The following is a 17200-nucleotide window of genomic DNA, read 5'->3' as shown; positions in this document are numbered from 1 at the left end:
GATGAGGTGGCTCGGGCATCTGATCAGGATGCCTCCTGGACGCCTCCCTGGTGAGGTGTTCCGGGCACGTCCAACCGGGAGGAGGCCCCTGGGAAGACCCAGGACACGCTGGAGGGATTATGTCTCCCGGCTGGGCTGGGAGCATGGGATTCTCCGGAAGAGCTGGAAGAAGTGGCTGGGGAGAGGGAAGTCTGGGCCTCTCTGCTTAAGCTGCTGCCCCCGCGACCCGACCTCGGATAAGCGGAAGAGGATGGATGGATGGATGGATGTTTTGCTTTGAATTTTCACAAAACCCTTTTAAAACAAACTTTACTGGACTGAAAAATGTATTTTGTACTCATGCTGATCCTGCCTTACTAACTCAGTAGTTGCTCAGTTTCAAGACCCTGGAAAAGACACAGTCACACTTGGTACTGTGGAGACATAAAGGACTGCTTTTTTTTTTTAGCCTAGTCTAAACTATAGTTTTTTTTTCTTATTAATTTGATTTTCAAAGAACATTTTTGATTCAATACTTATTGTCATTTCAAGTAGATTCAGGAAGAATATATAACCTTTATTTTTTTTTTTCTTCACATTTTGTTACGCTGCGGCCTTGTGCTTAAATCATTTAAATTCATTTTTTCGTTATATCGAGCAACATTTGGAGACACAGAATGACAAAGTGAACACAGGATTTTAGAATTTTTTGCAAATTTATTAAAAATAAAAAAGTTAAATATCACACACAAGTATTCAGATCCTTTGCTATGACTCTTGAAATCTGCCTCAGGTGCAACCCCATTCTATTGATCATTGTTGAGATGTTTGTAAACCTTGTTAGGTATCCACATGTGGTCAATTCAGTTGCTTGGACAGAAGTAAGAAAGGAAAACACCTGCCTATAGAAGGTCCCACAGTTGACAATGTCTATCAGATCAAAAAAAAAAAAAACACAGTCCCATGAGTTTGAAAGGATTGTGCAGAGGCACAGATATTGGGAAGGCTAAACCACAGCTCTTCCTGGAGCTAGCTGCCTGTCCAAACTGAGAAAATGGGGGTCAAGGGCCATGATCAGAGAGGGGACTGAGAACTTGATGGTCACTCTGACTGAATTCCAGAGAACCTGTGTGGAGATGGAAAAAAGATCGAGAAAGACAACCATCACTGCAATACTAATACCAATTTGGGCCATTTTGATAAAGTGGTCAGAGAAAAGACTCTCCTCCGTAAAAGACACACAAAAGTTTGCTTGAAGTTTGCAAAAATCACCCAAAACACTCTCAGACTGTGGGGAAACAATAGTTTCTGCTTGGATGAAACCAACATTAATGCTTTGTCTCAAGATAACCAAACACTGTTCATCACCCGTGCAATACTATTCATGGTGAAGAATGGTGGTGGCAGCACTAAGGACTAGGAGACTAGTTATGGTCAAGAGAAAGCTGAATGGAGCCGAGTACAGAAATATTCTTCATTACATCCTGTGTTCATCTCTTTCAAGACTTCATATTGTTAACTTATTATTGGACTGATAACTTTATCCAAGGCAAATTACATTTGAGATATTATTGGATACATTTCTTTTGTTTTTCCAAATGGACCACAGGCAGATGAAGAGACTTGTTCACCGTCACAAAGTGTCAGCAGCAGGATTTGATTTTAAAGTCTTAATCACAAAGCTGCATTGCCTGCCTTTTTTCCAGAATGAGTATTATCTAAACGGAGCACAGCAATATAGATTACAGCAACTGATTATATTATTCAGAAGCAAGCACTACAGTTCTGTAGTCACAGTGAAGTGTTTTATTACCACAAACAACAGTCCACAGATTTCACAGTTTATTACTGAGCCCACAACGCACTCTCAAACAGTAACAAATAAAAACGCCAAGACACTTCTTGGAAGATCTGAACCCATTGTTTGACTTCATAGAGACCTCAGCTGAAACTCAATAGGAGACACTTGTGACAATACCAGGGTGTTTTTCCTCAGGAGAAAAATCAGAGAAGCAGAACACAAACTAATACTTCTCCATTTTATTACTTTCTGATTCCATTGTTGTCAAGGAGAAAACAAAAAAAAATATATTAAGGAGATCTAATTATGATTCTCGATTCCTATACAGAGGCACAGATGAAGGTTGTTTGAGGGTAAATCTCTTCAAACTGGACATATTTTTCCGCGTACAGAGAAACACCGACATATGGAATAAGTTAGGCAAAGAGACCTCCAGATTTGAACTTGATATTTTAGAAACAATTGGTAAAATGAAAAGATGAGTTATTTTGAGTTGAATGGCCTTTTCTTTCCAAATCTCAACTTGGTGAAATTTTGGAAACAATTGGTGATTAGAAAAAAATGAGTTATGCTTAGCTGAATGGTCTGTGTTTGCCAAAGCAGTCTGTATATTAATATACTATTACATGCAGTATATTCAGTGCAGCTACCATAAATTGATATGGTTTCAAGATTCATTAGAACTAAATAAATGCCCAGTCTCACCAATATTGATTTAATCAATTCAAGTTTATTCAATGCAAAGCTATAGCTTTTGAAAACAAAACAATATATTGATTGCTAACAACATCTTTCTATAGAAGCACTTAAAATTACACATTTCTTAATTAAGCATGTCCATTAATGGGTGAATGGATGGGTGCAAATATCAGCACCACATAATGATATTTTCTAAACGAAGTTCAGCCCAACACCAGGAAGGAGGCCTCTCAGTGTGAGGTACATGCTGTCATTGGGCTTCAGCAGAGTCTGGTAGTAATTCAAAGAAAGTAATCCTTTACAAATTACTAAATACTACAATTTTTATATTTTGATTATAGGGCTGAGGGGCTAGTAAAATATATCCTAACTCCCCTTTGATTTAATGAGAGTCCATCACAGGGCACACAGGAAAAACATACAGACAGTGACTGGAAATCATTGTGGCAACAAGACAAACGTCTGTAGCAAAGTGACAGCGAGATCAACAATACCAAAAGTTCTCTACATTTCACTGTGTCCTCAGACTGTAATCTCCACTGGAAGTGGTACAAAATAATTCATACCTCATAAATGTCTTGAGCTCTTATGAGTTCAGTATACAATTCATTCATTACATTTGCTTTACAAAGGTCTACTTGTCTTCTCTTTCTGGTGTGGCTTCTTCTCACTTATAACCCTCTTGTTTTCCCATCTTTCAAAGTATCAGTGTCTCTTAGTTCTCTCCTCTATATTTTTTTCTCTGTCAGAAAAGTAACATTAATCTATACTTATATCCTTCTAAAGTCATGCTGGGGTACTGTCGCTTAGTGGCTATGACATTTCACTTTAGGAAAAGGTTGCTCAGGTTTGTCCTGGAAAACCTGCTTCTTTCCAAACAAACTTCCTAATCAAAAGTCAAATATTGCTTAAAAACATTGTTCCTGTTTCATTTTAGTTAACTTACTTGTTAAAATTCCCTCCCTTTAACTGCTTCTTTTAGTCTCTCATTTAACTAATCTGCTGCCAGTTAACAATGGATTGTATGTGACAAAACAACCAGCAGCTCACGTCTGTGTGTTTATCATGATGTGATGAGCAGATTATTTTGAGGTTCCTCCTGACCGTTCTGAAAAAAAGATCTGATGCTTTAGAGCTTCAAAAATATATAGTGACACTTGGTGGCTTACTGAAATCAGAGCAGCCATGTGCTCGAGACTGAAGAGGAAGTACAGTATGTGTACAGGCACTTGCAAAGTTTCAGTCCTGCAGGTGCACTAAAAGCCTAAACATGTCCCGCATGTTCTTTGTTTCCTGATGGTAATCATGCTGTCATTTAAAACCATCTTAATAAAAGGTTAAGTGTCTGCGTGTTTGTTTATGAGTCTATACGGTTTCTATGTCTCTGTTATTTCAAAAGTTAGTGGATCACAAACATTTGGAGCAATACAATGCATTTCCTTTTCTATTCCAACAGATGGCACATCATAAGCAATAACACCGCTTTTACTAATGCCATACCAAATGTTATCAAACAGAGACAGATGCAGTGCATTGTTCACTGCAAACATTAACTCTGAGGTCTGGGTTGATTACTTAGATTTCAACCCATCATATATGGGTAGCACTAGCATCTAAATTAGTTTGTGGGACAATTTTCTATAATAAAATAATATTTGAATTTGTTGTCTGAAAGGTGTAATTTATTGTCATGGTAGCAACCATTACAAACAAATTGTAAACCAGCACTGATTTGTAATTACAGTACATGACAAGGGATTTTTGTTGTTAGTTCTATCATCCCCCAAACACTGATGATTTGTTTTAGGTGATGTCGTTGCTTGCTCTGTGTTGGTTACTTTTAATCGTCCAGTGAACCATCAGTAGGGTTTGTTCTTTCTCGCTAAACCTTTTATATTTTAAGGCCTACTTTTCCTTTTTCCTCTTTGTGTCTTGTAGTCTGGGTTTGAATCCTGGTCAAGTCAGTGTGGAGTTTCCATTTCTTCTGCCTTTTGCTTGGTTTTCCGACTCATCCGGAATACATTCCCCTGAAGTCAATTGGCGATTATTACTTGTGGCACATTCTAGTTGATTTTAATCTTGTACCAGATGATTCCTGGAGAGGCTCTGGCAGCTAAAAATTGGAGATGGAAATTTAAACAGATTGATGGCTGGATGGGTGGAGTTGTCTTGATGTGACAGTGAGACCAAACCTGCAGGAGAAGGTCCAGGCTTCTAATGAGGGGATATACTGACTGACTGTTCTAGGTCAAAGAAAGATTTATAGTGCCATGATGGCATATTTTTTTCTGTCAAATTGAAGGAGTACATGAGACAAATCACGTTGATATTTTCATTGAATAGCTTTTCATAGTAGTCCATGAAACAGCTGTGTTTTGCATGTAAGCCATCATTGTTAGGAAGCACTAATTGCTTTAAGCTGTTATTATTCTTTTTTTATATATTTAAGGTGAACACTTTTATATTTGTTGTGTTTTAAAGAAAATGCTTGTCCTGTTCAGGGAAACACTTTTGTTTTTTTCATAGACATAGAAGTCTAAGTCTGACAGCCATCAATTAGTTTTATCTCTTGATTGTACAATTGGCCCAATTCTTCTTCCAAGTTGTTCACCGCCATGGTTCGCTTTTGGGCGTTGTTGTCATTACAGACAAGGACACCTCCTGATTTTATAGGCTGCCCTATGTTATTAACGCAGCAGTAGGCACTCCAGATGTGGCTGGGCACGTACACACGATTGTTCACTTTTTTGTTATTGTTTGGGACAGCTCCTGTGATCACATACATTTGATTACACTGGGAATCTGTCATATTTTTTATTTCAATTTCATGTTTATTCCATATATTATTGTTGAGCTCCTTGTTCATTGCAACAATATTAGTAAAAGTGAAGGTGGAGTCGCAGAACTCTTTCTGATTCTGGTGCTGTCGGGGATTTAAGTGACAACGATCATAACCTTCCCTATCTGCAGCCGTGTAGTCCTCATCAACAGCTTGACTTTGGTTTAGTTTATGTATTTCTCGATATTCTGGAAATTTGGCATTGCAACCATTTTCTTTGTTGTATTTTTTTATCATATTCTTAGTATCTTTTATTTGTTGTGACTCTGCAGAAAGTTCTCGATGTATAAGCTGAAACAAAAAGAAGCAGAATCATTGAACTGTTTGAATTTTTCTCACTTGTATTCACATTTCAGGCTGGTAAGGTAGAACAGTAATTAGTGCTTCTGCCTCACAAATCAAATGTCCTGGTTGCTATCTAAGTGTACTTTGTATTTCCTTTCTATGTGGGGGCTTTTCTCCAGCTATGCTGGTTTTCATCTCAATTTCTCATGATGTGTATGCTAGCTTAACTGGCACATGATCATAAATTGGCACATGAGAGAATCCTGTGTTAGACTGGCTTCCTGTCCAGTGTTAGCTCTGGCCTTGTGGTTGGTGTTTCCTGGATAGGCACTGGCACCCTGCAACACCAAATCAAAATAAACATGTTTATGAATTATATCTCATGTTATATTATATGTTGTTATGCATTTTCGTCGGATGATCTCCTCACAGGCTCGATCGAGATATGTGATAACCTACTGGAGTGAGATGGGGTGCTGTCACTTACATATTCTTCATCTTATCTCCCTGGAACATCGAGAAACCATGGAGTGGGGGCACTTAGCCCCGATCCCTTCCTGTTTGTACATTATAAGAAACCTGGCTGCCCAGAAGGAGCTGTCATTTCCATGAAGAGGAACGAGCCAGATGGAGTGCAAGTGAACGACCCTTATTTCAACTGCCAAGATCCTGTTACTTTATTATTGTGCCCAAGTGGCTTTTTATTGTTTTGCCAAAAGGTGTGATTTTGTTTTGGACTCTAGTTATTCAGTAGGACTACCCAGTTGGTGTCACAACTTTTCCTTTATACTACAACCTGTCATTCCTGCAAATGTCCACACTGTACTTTGTAAATAAGGCAGAAACACAGTAAAAGCAAAAAATGTTTTAACAGCCATTGTTCCACACACCTATTTACTGTGCTGTACTTTGTTTTTTATGGTAATAATTGCAAGGATGAACATGAATACCTGAACATGAACATGAATACCTGGACATGAACATATCCAAGGACAGGATCTTGTCATGTGAACACTACTGATCCATCTAAGGTCCTAATCTAAATAACCAAAAGTAGTAACTCATGCTGCTTCCCACATCAAGCTCATGAAAGAACTGGGTTGTCCTTTTTATTTTTTATTTTTAATATAAGTGGACTTTCTGTTTTCCTAAACTGGCCTAGTTTTATATGATTAGAAATCATTGACTGATTCATTTGATTATAGTTATTATTGTTTTTGATTTAAGACACTTCCTGCAATCTTTTACTGTTACTTTGGGCTTTGTTTATAATAGTCAGGGTGTTGTGATGCATGAATACCTGGGAGTGTACAAAGTGCCATGTCAGTTCAGAATGAGAGTCACTTTTTATTTGTCTTTACTTATTGTAAAGAATTTTAGCTTGATAGTTTTGAAGCTGCTTATAACAAAACAAAATCACATACAGATAACATAAATAACACAAGTTAAACAACATACATCATAAAGCAATGCAGAATAGTGTAATTTTAAATGAGATATGGTACTTACTTGCAAAATAAAGTGTGTGTGTGTGTGTAGTGTATGGACACACACACATATGTGAACATAAATTGTTCATACACACACGGTTGCATGATGGTTATATTGGTCATGCTGTGCATTTCCTCTTTTCCAAGTTTTTCCATTTAGTTAAAAAAACCTTTTTACCATGATTTCTTAAATTTATTCACCATTAGGGCTTTGTTAAAATATAGGATTGACTTTTTAAAATGTGTAACTACATTCTATCTACTGGTCTTTTCAATCTGATATTGTGCCTCCTTTTACCGAGGTATTGTTTCCAGAGATTTCAAGGCATTATAGTAATAATGCAGTATGTATTATTTAAAATTTTTCAAATCTGGGTTACTGTAATAATTCAGGGATTTCCATGCGGTACACTGAACTTGCAAGGAGAATCTTAACATGTTGTTTTGGCAACAAGTTTTCAGTCATTCCTCAGGTCACAACACTTGCTGCAATGTGTATGTGAGGGTCCATCCAGTACTTTCGTGTAAACTTCGCTTTCGTGATGACACAAGAAATCACTCAACTGAAGATTTTAAGATACAATACAACTGATTTTACTATGCAATAATATACAAATCAAGCGTATTGACCTTACATAATGTTATATACAAAAGTAAGTGTAGAGTAAAATGAACAGGAAAAGTAAAAGTTAATTTAAACTAAACTCGTTAAGTCAAATGAAGTACACAAGCTGCATCAATAGACACACTATTGGAACAGGGGTGGCTAACTGCCTCTGTCTATGTCAACATTTACAGATCAAAGTGTGTTTGTGTGTTCATTTCTTATTCTTCATCTTCCATCATTTGGTCTCATAGATTAAACAAGCTGTCAGTTATCTTCACCTATAAATGTCTTTGCATGCATTTTGGATACATGTTGCCTTTGTCTATGCATACATTTATACACAAATTTGAGAAAAAACAAACTTGTGGTAGTATTTCTTTTTTTTTTTTTTAATAACAACATCAGCAACCAAGGTCGTCTAAAGAGACAAGTGGGGGCTTCTTAGCAAGTAAAGAAAAGGATGAACCCATGGGATTGTGTCACAATTGGTAGACCTTGAAATATGTGTTGTCGTTGGACAATGCAAACTGGGCTGTTTGGGCTAATGAGCTGTTTGTTACCCCCTGTTAATACCTTGCTAACAGTGAAAGTGACACGTTTATTTTCCATACATCCATATTCCCAGGGAAGATAACGATAATACGTCAAAAGTGCCAGATGGGTGCCCAAAAGTCTGGGCTACAACAGGCAAAGAATAGGCACATGACTGACCATGGAGTATTCTGGGAGTTACATATTTAGGACATTGACCCAAATCCGACTCTGGAGAATATACTGTAACTTTCAAAAGGATGTGGTAAGTGACTGCCTCACAGAATTCCTAATTTAGTGATAGAGGACGATATACATGTTTAGAACTTAGCACTAAATTGAGAACAGCAGGCCAGATTGGTCATGCAAAGGTCCACCCAGACTCAAATGCCCTTTGCTTAATGACTGTTTATACATAAATACTATCTGATTTCAATTGGAACAGCAGAAAAACACAGCCACCTCTAAAGATCTATGCAGAAGAGAGTCAAGTGGACTTAAGCATTCCCTATAGAATGTCCAGGCCAGCCAAGTGATGAAACTATGAAGTGGAAACACTAACCCAGCTGATTTAAAACACTTCCACAGGCCCTGAATACCTTAAAGAGTGCTGTGTAACCACCAAGTACTGGGTAACTGTCTACTTACAAAGGTTGGGAATCAATGTCCTGCCAAAAATTGATTTGGCTGCACAGGTGAGCAAATCCTGTGCAGTAAGATATAATGGAATTCAGTGCAAAGGGGCCCCTGTTCCAAAAGCACTGGTTATCCATGACTGTATCCAAAGCTGGGGAGATGAAAACACAGATTATAGTGGTGAGAATGGGGATAGAAATGTAATGAAGAACATAGGAAAACATATGTCAATAATGTCTGTTTCCTTCCTGAATACATCAGTTGATATTTGCCATCCTCCAATGCATATTGGACTCTCTGACACCCTTGTGGGACTGGTCTCTCTGCTTTCAGGGCCTCAGCTTGGAAGGGGAGAAGGTCATAGATGGATAGGCAACTCATTGAAGGTGGACCCTTTCCCACTTGGTAGGCCAAGGTTCAGTGAAGGGGACTGGGAAGCTGCCTCCTATGCTCATGTAATTTCCATGTAGTCTGGTGGAGTCGCATCTGGTGAGTCTCAGTTTGGATACCCAAAGGGCAACATGGGTGTTGTGGCTCTGTAGGGTTGCCCTATTGGGTTCTACAGGTTCTTCCAGGGGAGCTACTGGGAAGTAAGTCCCTTGTCTTGGAGTGGTTGTGCCCAAACTGGAAGTGCTTAAGTTAGGTTGAAAAGAGAGAAGTCCACACAACCCGGAGGGTCAGTGGAGGAGGTGAAAAAAGTGCTTTTGGTAGGATTGGAGGAGAAATTATAATTGCATGGATTTTGAGGAAAACAAACTGTGGAAAGTATTTTCTTAAAATAAATACATGTTTGAACCCAAATTGAAGTCTGAGTATTTGTACTTGGGGTTTGGAGGTCTGTGACGCATTCTAGTGGCTAATATTTAATTAAATGATGTATTTTAAAAAACTTACTCATGTAATAAAAACTTGCAAATTAGTAGGTCTGGTCCCACGACAAAATGGAGTAAACTGCAAAAGATAAAGTTAAACAATTTATAATTCAGTTATCTTTGGATTTGGGTCAAGAGGATTTTGACGAATATGGGGATAAGTACTGAACCGAGCAGGACCAAAAACAATAGGCCAGTAGCCTGTAAAAAGACTAACATGACACAAAGATTGCTCTTTTTTTTTTGGAAGTTATTGTTGTACAAATGTCTCATGTTCATATCAGAAACCTTTTGTTCTAAAATGTTCTGTCTTTTCTAGGATGTAGTCACCCAGGAGCTCTGCACAACAGAAAAGAGCATCATCTTCAGATGAAATGTATAATTTTATGATGTGAATGGTGGAGCAGTGGTAGTGCTGCTGCCTCGCAGTTAGGAGACCTGGGTTTGCTTCCCGGGTCCTCCCTGTGTGGAGTTTGCATGTTCTCCCCGTGTCTGCGTGGGTTTCCTCCTACAGTCCAAAGACATGCAGGTTAGGTGGATTGGCAATACTAAATTGTGCTTGGTGTGTGTGTCCTGCGGTGAGTTGGCGCCCTGCCTGGGATTGGTTCCTGCAGATCACTGTGACCCTGTGTTCAGATTCAACGGGTTGGAAAATGGATGGATGGAAAATAAATTTCTGTTTTACACAGACACAAAGACACATACAGATGCCATGTTGAAATCAAGTTTTATCAATGCTTTGAATGTCGTAGATTAAAGATCAGAACTCAACTCAATAGGGAATTTTTGACCATATCACCAAACTTCGATTTCGGCCTCAAGCATTTCATCTGGGGTGGAAACTAATGCCACAGCTGAAGCCAGGAGAGAAAATGGCAGACAAGATTGTCTAAATCAGGCATGTCAAACTCACTACCATTGGTGGGCCGCTTCAACTGCCATATGTGCGTCAACGGGCCGCACTGTAGCAAATACTATTATACTATTATACAAAGTTACTGTAGCTTTCTTTCCAACACTGAAATCTTTAAAACACATAAAGTTTAAAGTTTAAAGAAAAGCAATTTATTTCCATACAATCTCCATAAAACAGCGTACAATTATAGTCTTAGCCTCTTAGCTAGGTCCTTATATTATTATATTATATTCATTGCTTATATAGGAGTCTTACATTGTGAGATCTATTTCTTTTGTCCCGACACTTGGCATCTCTTGTTAGAAACCAGTTTGTCAATATCAGGCTTGAAATCTTGTGCAGCTGCAACTTTTATGAGGGATGAAAGGTGCTCGACAGTAAGTCTTACAAAGGTAAGTGCTTCCGAACATAGACAGTACTCTCGATACCAACTTATGGATCTGCACATACGAGGGTGGCAGGTAAGCATACAAGCCTGGCACACCAACTTCGTTGTATTTTGCCATCAGAATAGAATCTGACTGCGGTTCAATCAATTCCATTTGGATATTCTCAGGCGCATTCTCAACGTTGTAAGAGTATGGTGACGTAAACAGCACAAAATCCTCTTCGTGTGAACTGAAATCGCGAAAACGCTCACTGAATTCATTGCTCAGTAATACAAGTTGGAAAACAAATCCTCCAAAAATCAAATTTGACTTTACTAAGTTTACTTCAAAGTTTATATTGTAAAATAAGCCGATATGCAAAAAGCCACCTGACCTACACTAATTTTACAAACTGAAAATCATAAAAAATATGTTAATAAACTCACAAACTTCTCGCGTCCACTTCAGATCTTCAGCTGTAGTTTGCACTAACTGTTCGTTACAATACTAGCACAAAATGACATAAAACTAGAGCAAAAACACGTGAAAATATGCAAGCTATTACTACTCGTGATAGTCAGTTCTGCCCAGTGGCCAGTCTCAGCAGCCCAGCCAATAGTGTAGCCCAATGGTCCACAACCTGTTTGACATCAAGGACTGCTTTACTAGAAGCAAATTTTTCCAGGGACCGGTGAGTTGTTGGAGGTTGGAGTTTATGGGGTGATTATGGTAGGGCAGTTTTATAAACAATTTACATTACATTTCTATTATTATTAAGTTATAATTTAGTAATAGAAATTATACAGCTTACCATAATACAGAATCAGTGAGAGCGCTGAGCTTGTTTTCCTGCAACCAGATGATCCCATCTGGGGAGGATGGAAGACAGTGACATGCAAAGTGTGTTGCTTATGTTCAGTCTACTCCGTAATCTCGTTTTGGTTGCTGTTACTGCAGAAAACGTGCATCACAAAGATAGGATGTTGGAAATAGAAGCAGCTTCAATAGCTTCTTTCGCGTTATTTTAATCTTCTCCTATCTACAAATTATGCTGACGAGAATTTTTCTCAGCAATTCCTTGCGATAATACATTTTCAGGGTGCGAATGATACCCAAATCCAATGGCTGAAGCACTGCCGTGCAATTGGGTGGGAGGAATTCAATGTGAACATTATCTAAGTGCGGAAACATGTTGTGGTCAGCACAGTTATCTATCAGAAGCCAAATCACCCTTTTCTTCTTCTTCTTCATATTGTGAGGTTTCTGAACTCTTTTGGGATCTGGGATCTAAACCAGAAACGCAAGAGAGTTTAAAAACCTAATATATTCTTGAATGAGTGCCACATTAATAGGAATGTTTCTTGAACAAGCATCACTGCAACCACATAAAAACGGCTTTTTCGGCGTCTTCAAATGCAGCAGTTCGCATACGTTTGCAACCCGAGATTTTTCTTCTTTTTTTCATACAACAAGTATGCCATTTCTATAGAAGGGTGATAATGAGTTAAATTCTAATGGATGTTTTTCAAATGTTGACGAGCAATAAGGAAAAGGTATCACTTCAAACCACACAAAACAAAAACAGCAAAAAACAGTAAGAGGAAAGTTTTTTTTTACAATGTTTCTGTTTGGGGATCGTTGTGCAAATGTCCACAACTGAGCTGTGACCACAGAACTAACTGCTTTGTGGATGATTCATTCAAGCATTTCATGGTCACTTCGTTGTAATGAAAGTATCTGCTGCTGAATGTACTTCGTACTAACGAGATTTCTGTGGACTCGTGTCATATGGGGAAACTGTCAGAAACATAAAAATACTTCGTTGTAATACTCTCTCACCGTGGTCTCTCTCCTCTTTCTGTGTCGCTGCAAAGCCCAACCCGCCTAGCGTTCTGAAAAGTGTCCTCAGTGAAGGGGGCAGCCTTTTTGCTGTAGCCCTTCACTAAATGAGTCTCCGTTGCTGGCAGTTACCGGGCCGCGGACCGCAGCCTAGCACTTCAGTTGCGACTTTGCGGCTGCAACTATACTAGCAGATGATGTTTCCAGTACCGTAATGCCATGGAAAAATGTGCTTTTGTCAGAAGGCAGAAGTAAGAAAAGTCAATAAATAACGCCAAAGATGCAGAATGATTCAATCACAAATGATAGTAATCATTTTGTACAAGTTTAGTGCTAACTAGGATCTGTCATGCGGGCCGCACAGATTTCTGTTGCGGGCCGCGTGTTTGACATGCCTGGTCTAAATGACAATTGCCAGTGATTACTTTGTTCATGCTCTCCCTTGGTTAGGTTAGTTCAGTGGCATGCATGGAGAAACATGAGTCAGTTGGGATTGTTGAATGGCACCACACCTCTTCTGAGTGAGAGCAACCAAGGTGTGAGGAAGTTCCAGGGTGCAATGACTGACACTTATGCACACAGAAGGAATGAGAGGCATGCAGTGGAAAGAATCTTCCATCTGACTGTGCCCGGACATGCCAATGGATTGTGGATGGGCAGAAAAAAACAAACCAGAACAGCTGTTTGTATGTGTCTGACCTATTGTCCTTCCTCTTTTCGTGTGAAGCAGATATACAGTAAACAGAGAACATGGAGGGCAGTCTCCTCAGAGCCAGTTGCTGGTTTTTCCCCGAAGAAGAAATTAACAGAAGAGGAGAAGTCGTTCATCACCTATGCTGTCTCTGAAGTGACTGAGGTAGCAGCCAGACAGAAAAAATAAAAGTAGCTGCATGGTGCTTCTTCAGCTAAAAGGAAGGATCTGTTCTAGAGGTAGTAAATGTTTCTTTTCTGTACACTGAGAGAACCTTCGACTGTAACGTAAACTGATCTTCATTTACAGAAGGAAGATGTGAAACAAGTCCAAAAGTGTAAAGATCACACCTCAGGTAAAGTGGCCTAAAATCATAAGAGAGCTTAATTTTTATTTAAATCATCTGTAAAACATTTCAATTTAGTGCGTTAGTGTGTTATTCAGTGTGTATTTATATCTCCATGTTCTGGTATTAACAAAAATAATATATAAATAAAATGTGTTTTGGGACATGCATTCCCCCTTGGAAATATTCACATTTTATTGTAATACAACATTGAATCAACAGTGGATTTAATTTGCTTTTATTGACAATAATCACTAGAAAACAAACTCTGATTGTGTGACTACTAGGAGACATTGCAACACCCCAGTCCCAGTTTAATAAAAATAGTTATTTTCACTAATACATTACACAAAGGTTTCAAAAGTGGCATAAATGCAACACACAACAATTCTTCTCTCTTTTTTTCTCTTTCTTCTCCTCCTCTACACCCCCCGTGGAAAACTTTGTTCATCCTCCACACCCAACTCCAAATTGCCTGTAAGATGTTGAATGGTTTCTTTAATCTCGCACCCAGGACTACTCCCAGTGCTAGGGCACAGCCCAATGGAAGCACTTTCAGGTCAATTGGAAATCCCATAAAGAATAGAGTGTAGCTCCCTGCATCACCCCCCTGGTGGCACCCACGGACACTAGCAGGGATGCCCCCACTGGACTAATGTTCCCAGCATTCCCTGTGGGTATCTGAATGGGTACCAAAGCCCAGGGAGAAACAGAGCCTCCTCTGATCTCTCTGTTATACTGACCTCCTGGCCAGTTAAGGGAAAAAGGCCAATCCTGGATGGGACACTAACCCATGAGCTGTTCTTTACAGTATTTTAAACTAGTCAAGCCTTTATCACACATAAAGAATGCTGATTCTCAAATCATGTATTGAAAATGTGACAAATAATTACTCAGGGCAGAACTATAGATGTAAAGAAGTGTAATTGTTATTATAGAAAAAACACTATTGCTTCTTTCAGAATTCATTGTCAAGGTGTTATTACTACTGACTGTTGTGAGTTGTGCTCAATGCCATCAGCAGTCAATGCGACTTAATGTAAATTCATTTTTCCTATAGTGACATTCACTTCAGTGCACTCATATGTACTGTATACAGTAATCCCTCCTCGATCGCGGGGATTGCGTTCCAGACCCCCATCCCCACCCCCACCCCCGCACGATAGGTGAAAATCCGCGAAGTAGAAACCATATGTTTGTATGGTTATTTTTATATATTTTAAGCCCTTATAAACTCTCCCACCTTGTTAACATTATTAGAGTCCTCTAGACATGAAATAACACCCTTTAGCCAAACGTTTAAACTGTGCTCCATGACAAGACAAAGATGACAGTTCTCTCTCACAATTAAAAGAATGCAAACATATCTTATCTTCAAAAGAGCGCCGTCAGGAGCAGAGAATGTCAGAGAGAGCGCTCGCTAAGAAAAGCAAACAATCAAAAAATCAATACGTGCTTTTAAGTATACAGAAACACCACGATAAGCGGCATTTTGTAGAGGAGCGTCCGTGTCCTCTGTGCACACAGCCCCTCTGCTCACACCACCTCCGTCAGGCAGAGAGAGTGAGAAAGATAGAGAAAAGCAAACAAGCACCGCCGCGGGAAGCATATCTTATATCATTGAGGAGTTTTAGTTAACATGTAATACATGCTCTGATTGGGTAGCTTCTAAGCCATCCGCCAATAGCGTCCCTTGTATGAAATCAACTGGGCAATCAAACTGAGGAAGCATGTAACCTAAAGTAAAAGACCCATTGTCCATGAAAGCGTGAACCAGCGAAAAATCCATGATATATATTTAGATGTGCTTACATTTAAAATCCGCGATAGAGTGAAGCCGCGAAAGTCGAAGCGCGATATAGCGAGGGATTACTGTAATACATTCCTTTATACCAGACTCACTCTACATGGATACATGTGTTGGGACATGATATAAGATGCAATGTGAATAATACCCACTAAGCACTAGTCAGCTAGCATGTAGAACATATGTAGTATCTAGTAGATATGTAGGTACTGGACATACTTATTTAAGAACAAGTGATACATTATTCTAACAGAGATTTATGCTGAAGGAAAGGAAATCAATCAACCATTCAGTAAGTCTATCAATTTATTTATGAATGAAAACATTTTCTATTCAGCCTTAGTTTGAGGGCCATTATAATATCAAGTTTCTCTTCTACTGCATAGTAATCAATATGATGCTTTTATTTTCTATCAGTTAAAAACTGGAGTAATGTTTTCTAAAAAGGCTTAGTTTCAGACTTACCTGAGGTTCCAAACGAAAGTAACCTAGTCGTTTACCACATGGTTCATTTTTTTCTACCAGGTAAGCAGAGTAGAGAGGAATTCTCCGGCCCCTGTCATATAAAGTGGCAAAATAATACTGGTTGCTGTTTGGTATCTTCTGGCAGATATAAGCGGGTGAACTTTGCTGATAGGCTGCTAGACATTGGGGTGCATTGCTGTCAGGGAGAGGCTCTTCTGGAACAGGGAAGGCAGTCTTCTCAAAGCCAGTTGGGGGTTTTCCCCCAAAAAAGTATTTAATACAAGAGGAGAAGTCATTCATCACCTCTGCTGTGCCTGAGGCAACTAAGGCAACAGCCACAATGAGAAGATAAAGTGACTGCATGGTGCTGCTTCAGCTAAAAGGAAGGATCTGTTCTGGAGGCAGTAAATGTTTTTCTTTTATATACGCTGAGAGGACCTTCTGCTGTGACATGAACTGATCTTCAGTTACAAAAGGAAGTTGTGAAACAGGTGGAAAAGTGCACACAAAAAAAAAAACCCACGCCTGAGGCGAAGCACCCAAAAATGCAAAAGAGGAATCAATTTTTATTTAAATCATCATTTAAATTATTTCCAATTATTTAATGATATTTAGTGTGTATTTATGTCTCCATGTTCTGTTATTAAATAAAAAATAATACATAAATAAAATACACTTTTAGGGAGTATTCTTTATACTATTGTTAAATTGCAGTAACTGCTGCATTTCTTGGAACCTTTTAATAAGGAAATGATTAGAAGATTCAAATCAGCTAAATTCAATTTTTTCTGATAATAGTTTGTCTTAAATACAAAATTAAAGGCAAACAAGTACAGGAAAACTACCACATTAAAACACCAAGTAGAAATGACTTAAAACTTGCATTAAGGTAATCTCTATCAAATTAAATTGGAATATATTGTATTAGGGCGGCACGGTGGCACTGCTGCCTCGCAGTTAGGAGACCCGGGTTCGCTTCCTGGGTCCTCCCTGTGTGGAGTTTGCATGTTCTCCCCGTGTCTGTGTGGG

General features: G+C 38.8%; 1 protein-coding gene and 1 long non-coding RNA gene across 2 annotated transcripts; one reads left to right on the top strand and one right to left on the bottom strand.

Moving 5' to 3' along the window:
* Positions 1-2522: 2522 nt before the first annotated feature.
* On the bottom strand, positions 2523-16547 carry LOC120524989 (endonuclease domain-containing 1 protein-like). The gene is made up of 2 exons (XM_039746907.1): positions 16172-16547; positions 2523-5609 (listed from the first exon to the last, which is right to left on the bottom strand). Exons 1-2 carry the CDS (start codon positions 16532-16534, stop codon positions 5016-5018), a joined length of 957 nt encoding a protein of 318 aa, XP_039602841.1. The 5' UTR covers positions 16535-16547; the 3' UTR covers positions 2523-5015.
* On the top strand, positions 13636-16689 carry LOC120524990. The gene is made up of 2 exons (XR_005632877.1): positions 13636-13908; positions 16232-16689. It is a non-coding gene; the product is annotated as an uncharacterized LOC120524990 (long non-coding RNA).
* Positions 16690-17200: the final 511 nt, after the last annotated feature.

The sequence above is a fragment of the Polypterus senegalus genome, chromosome 3 (genome assembly GCF_016835505.1).
Source record: "Polypterus senegalus isolate Bchr_013 chromosome 3, ASM1683550v1, whole genome shotgun sequence".
Lineage (NCBI taxonomy): Eukaryota > Metazoa > Chordata > Cladistia > Polypteriformes > Polypteridae > Polypterus > Polypterus senegalus.
This window is presented reverse-complemented; position numbering and strand designations above follow the sequence as displayed.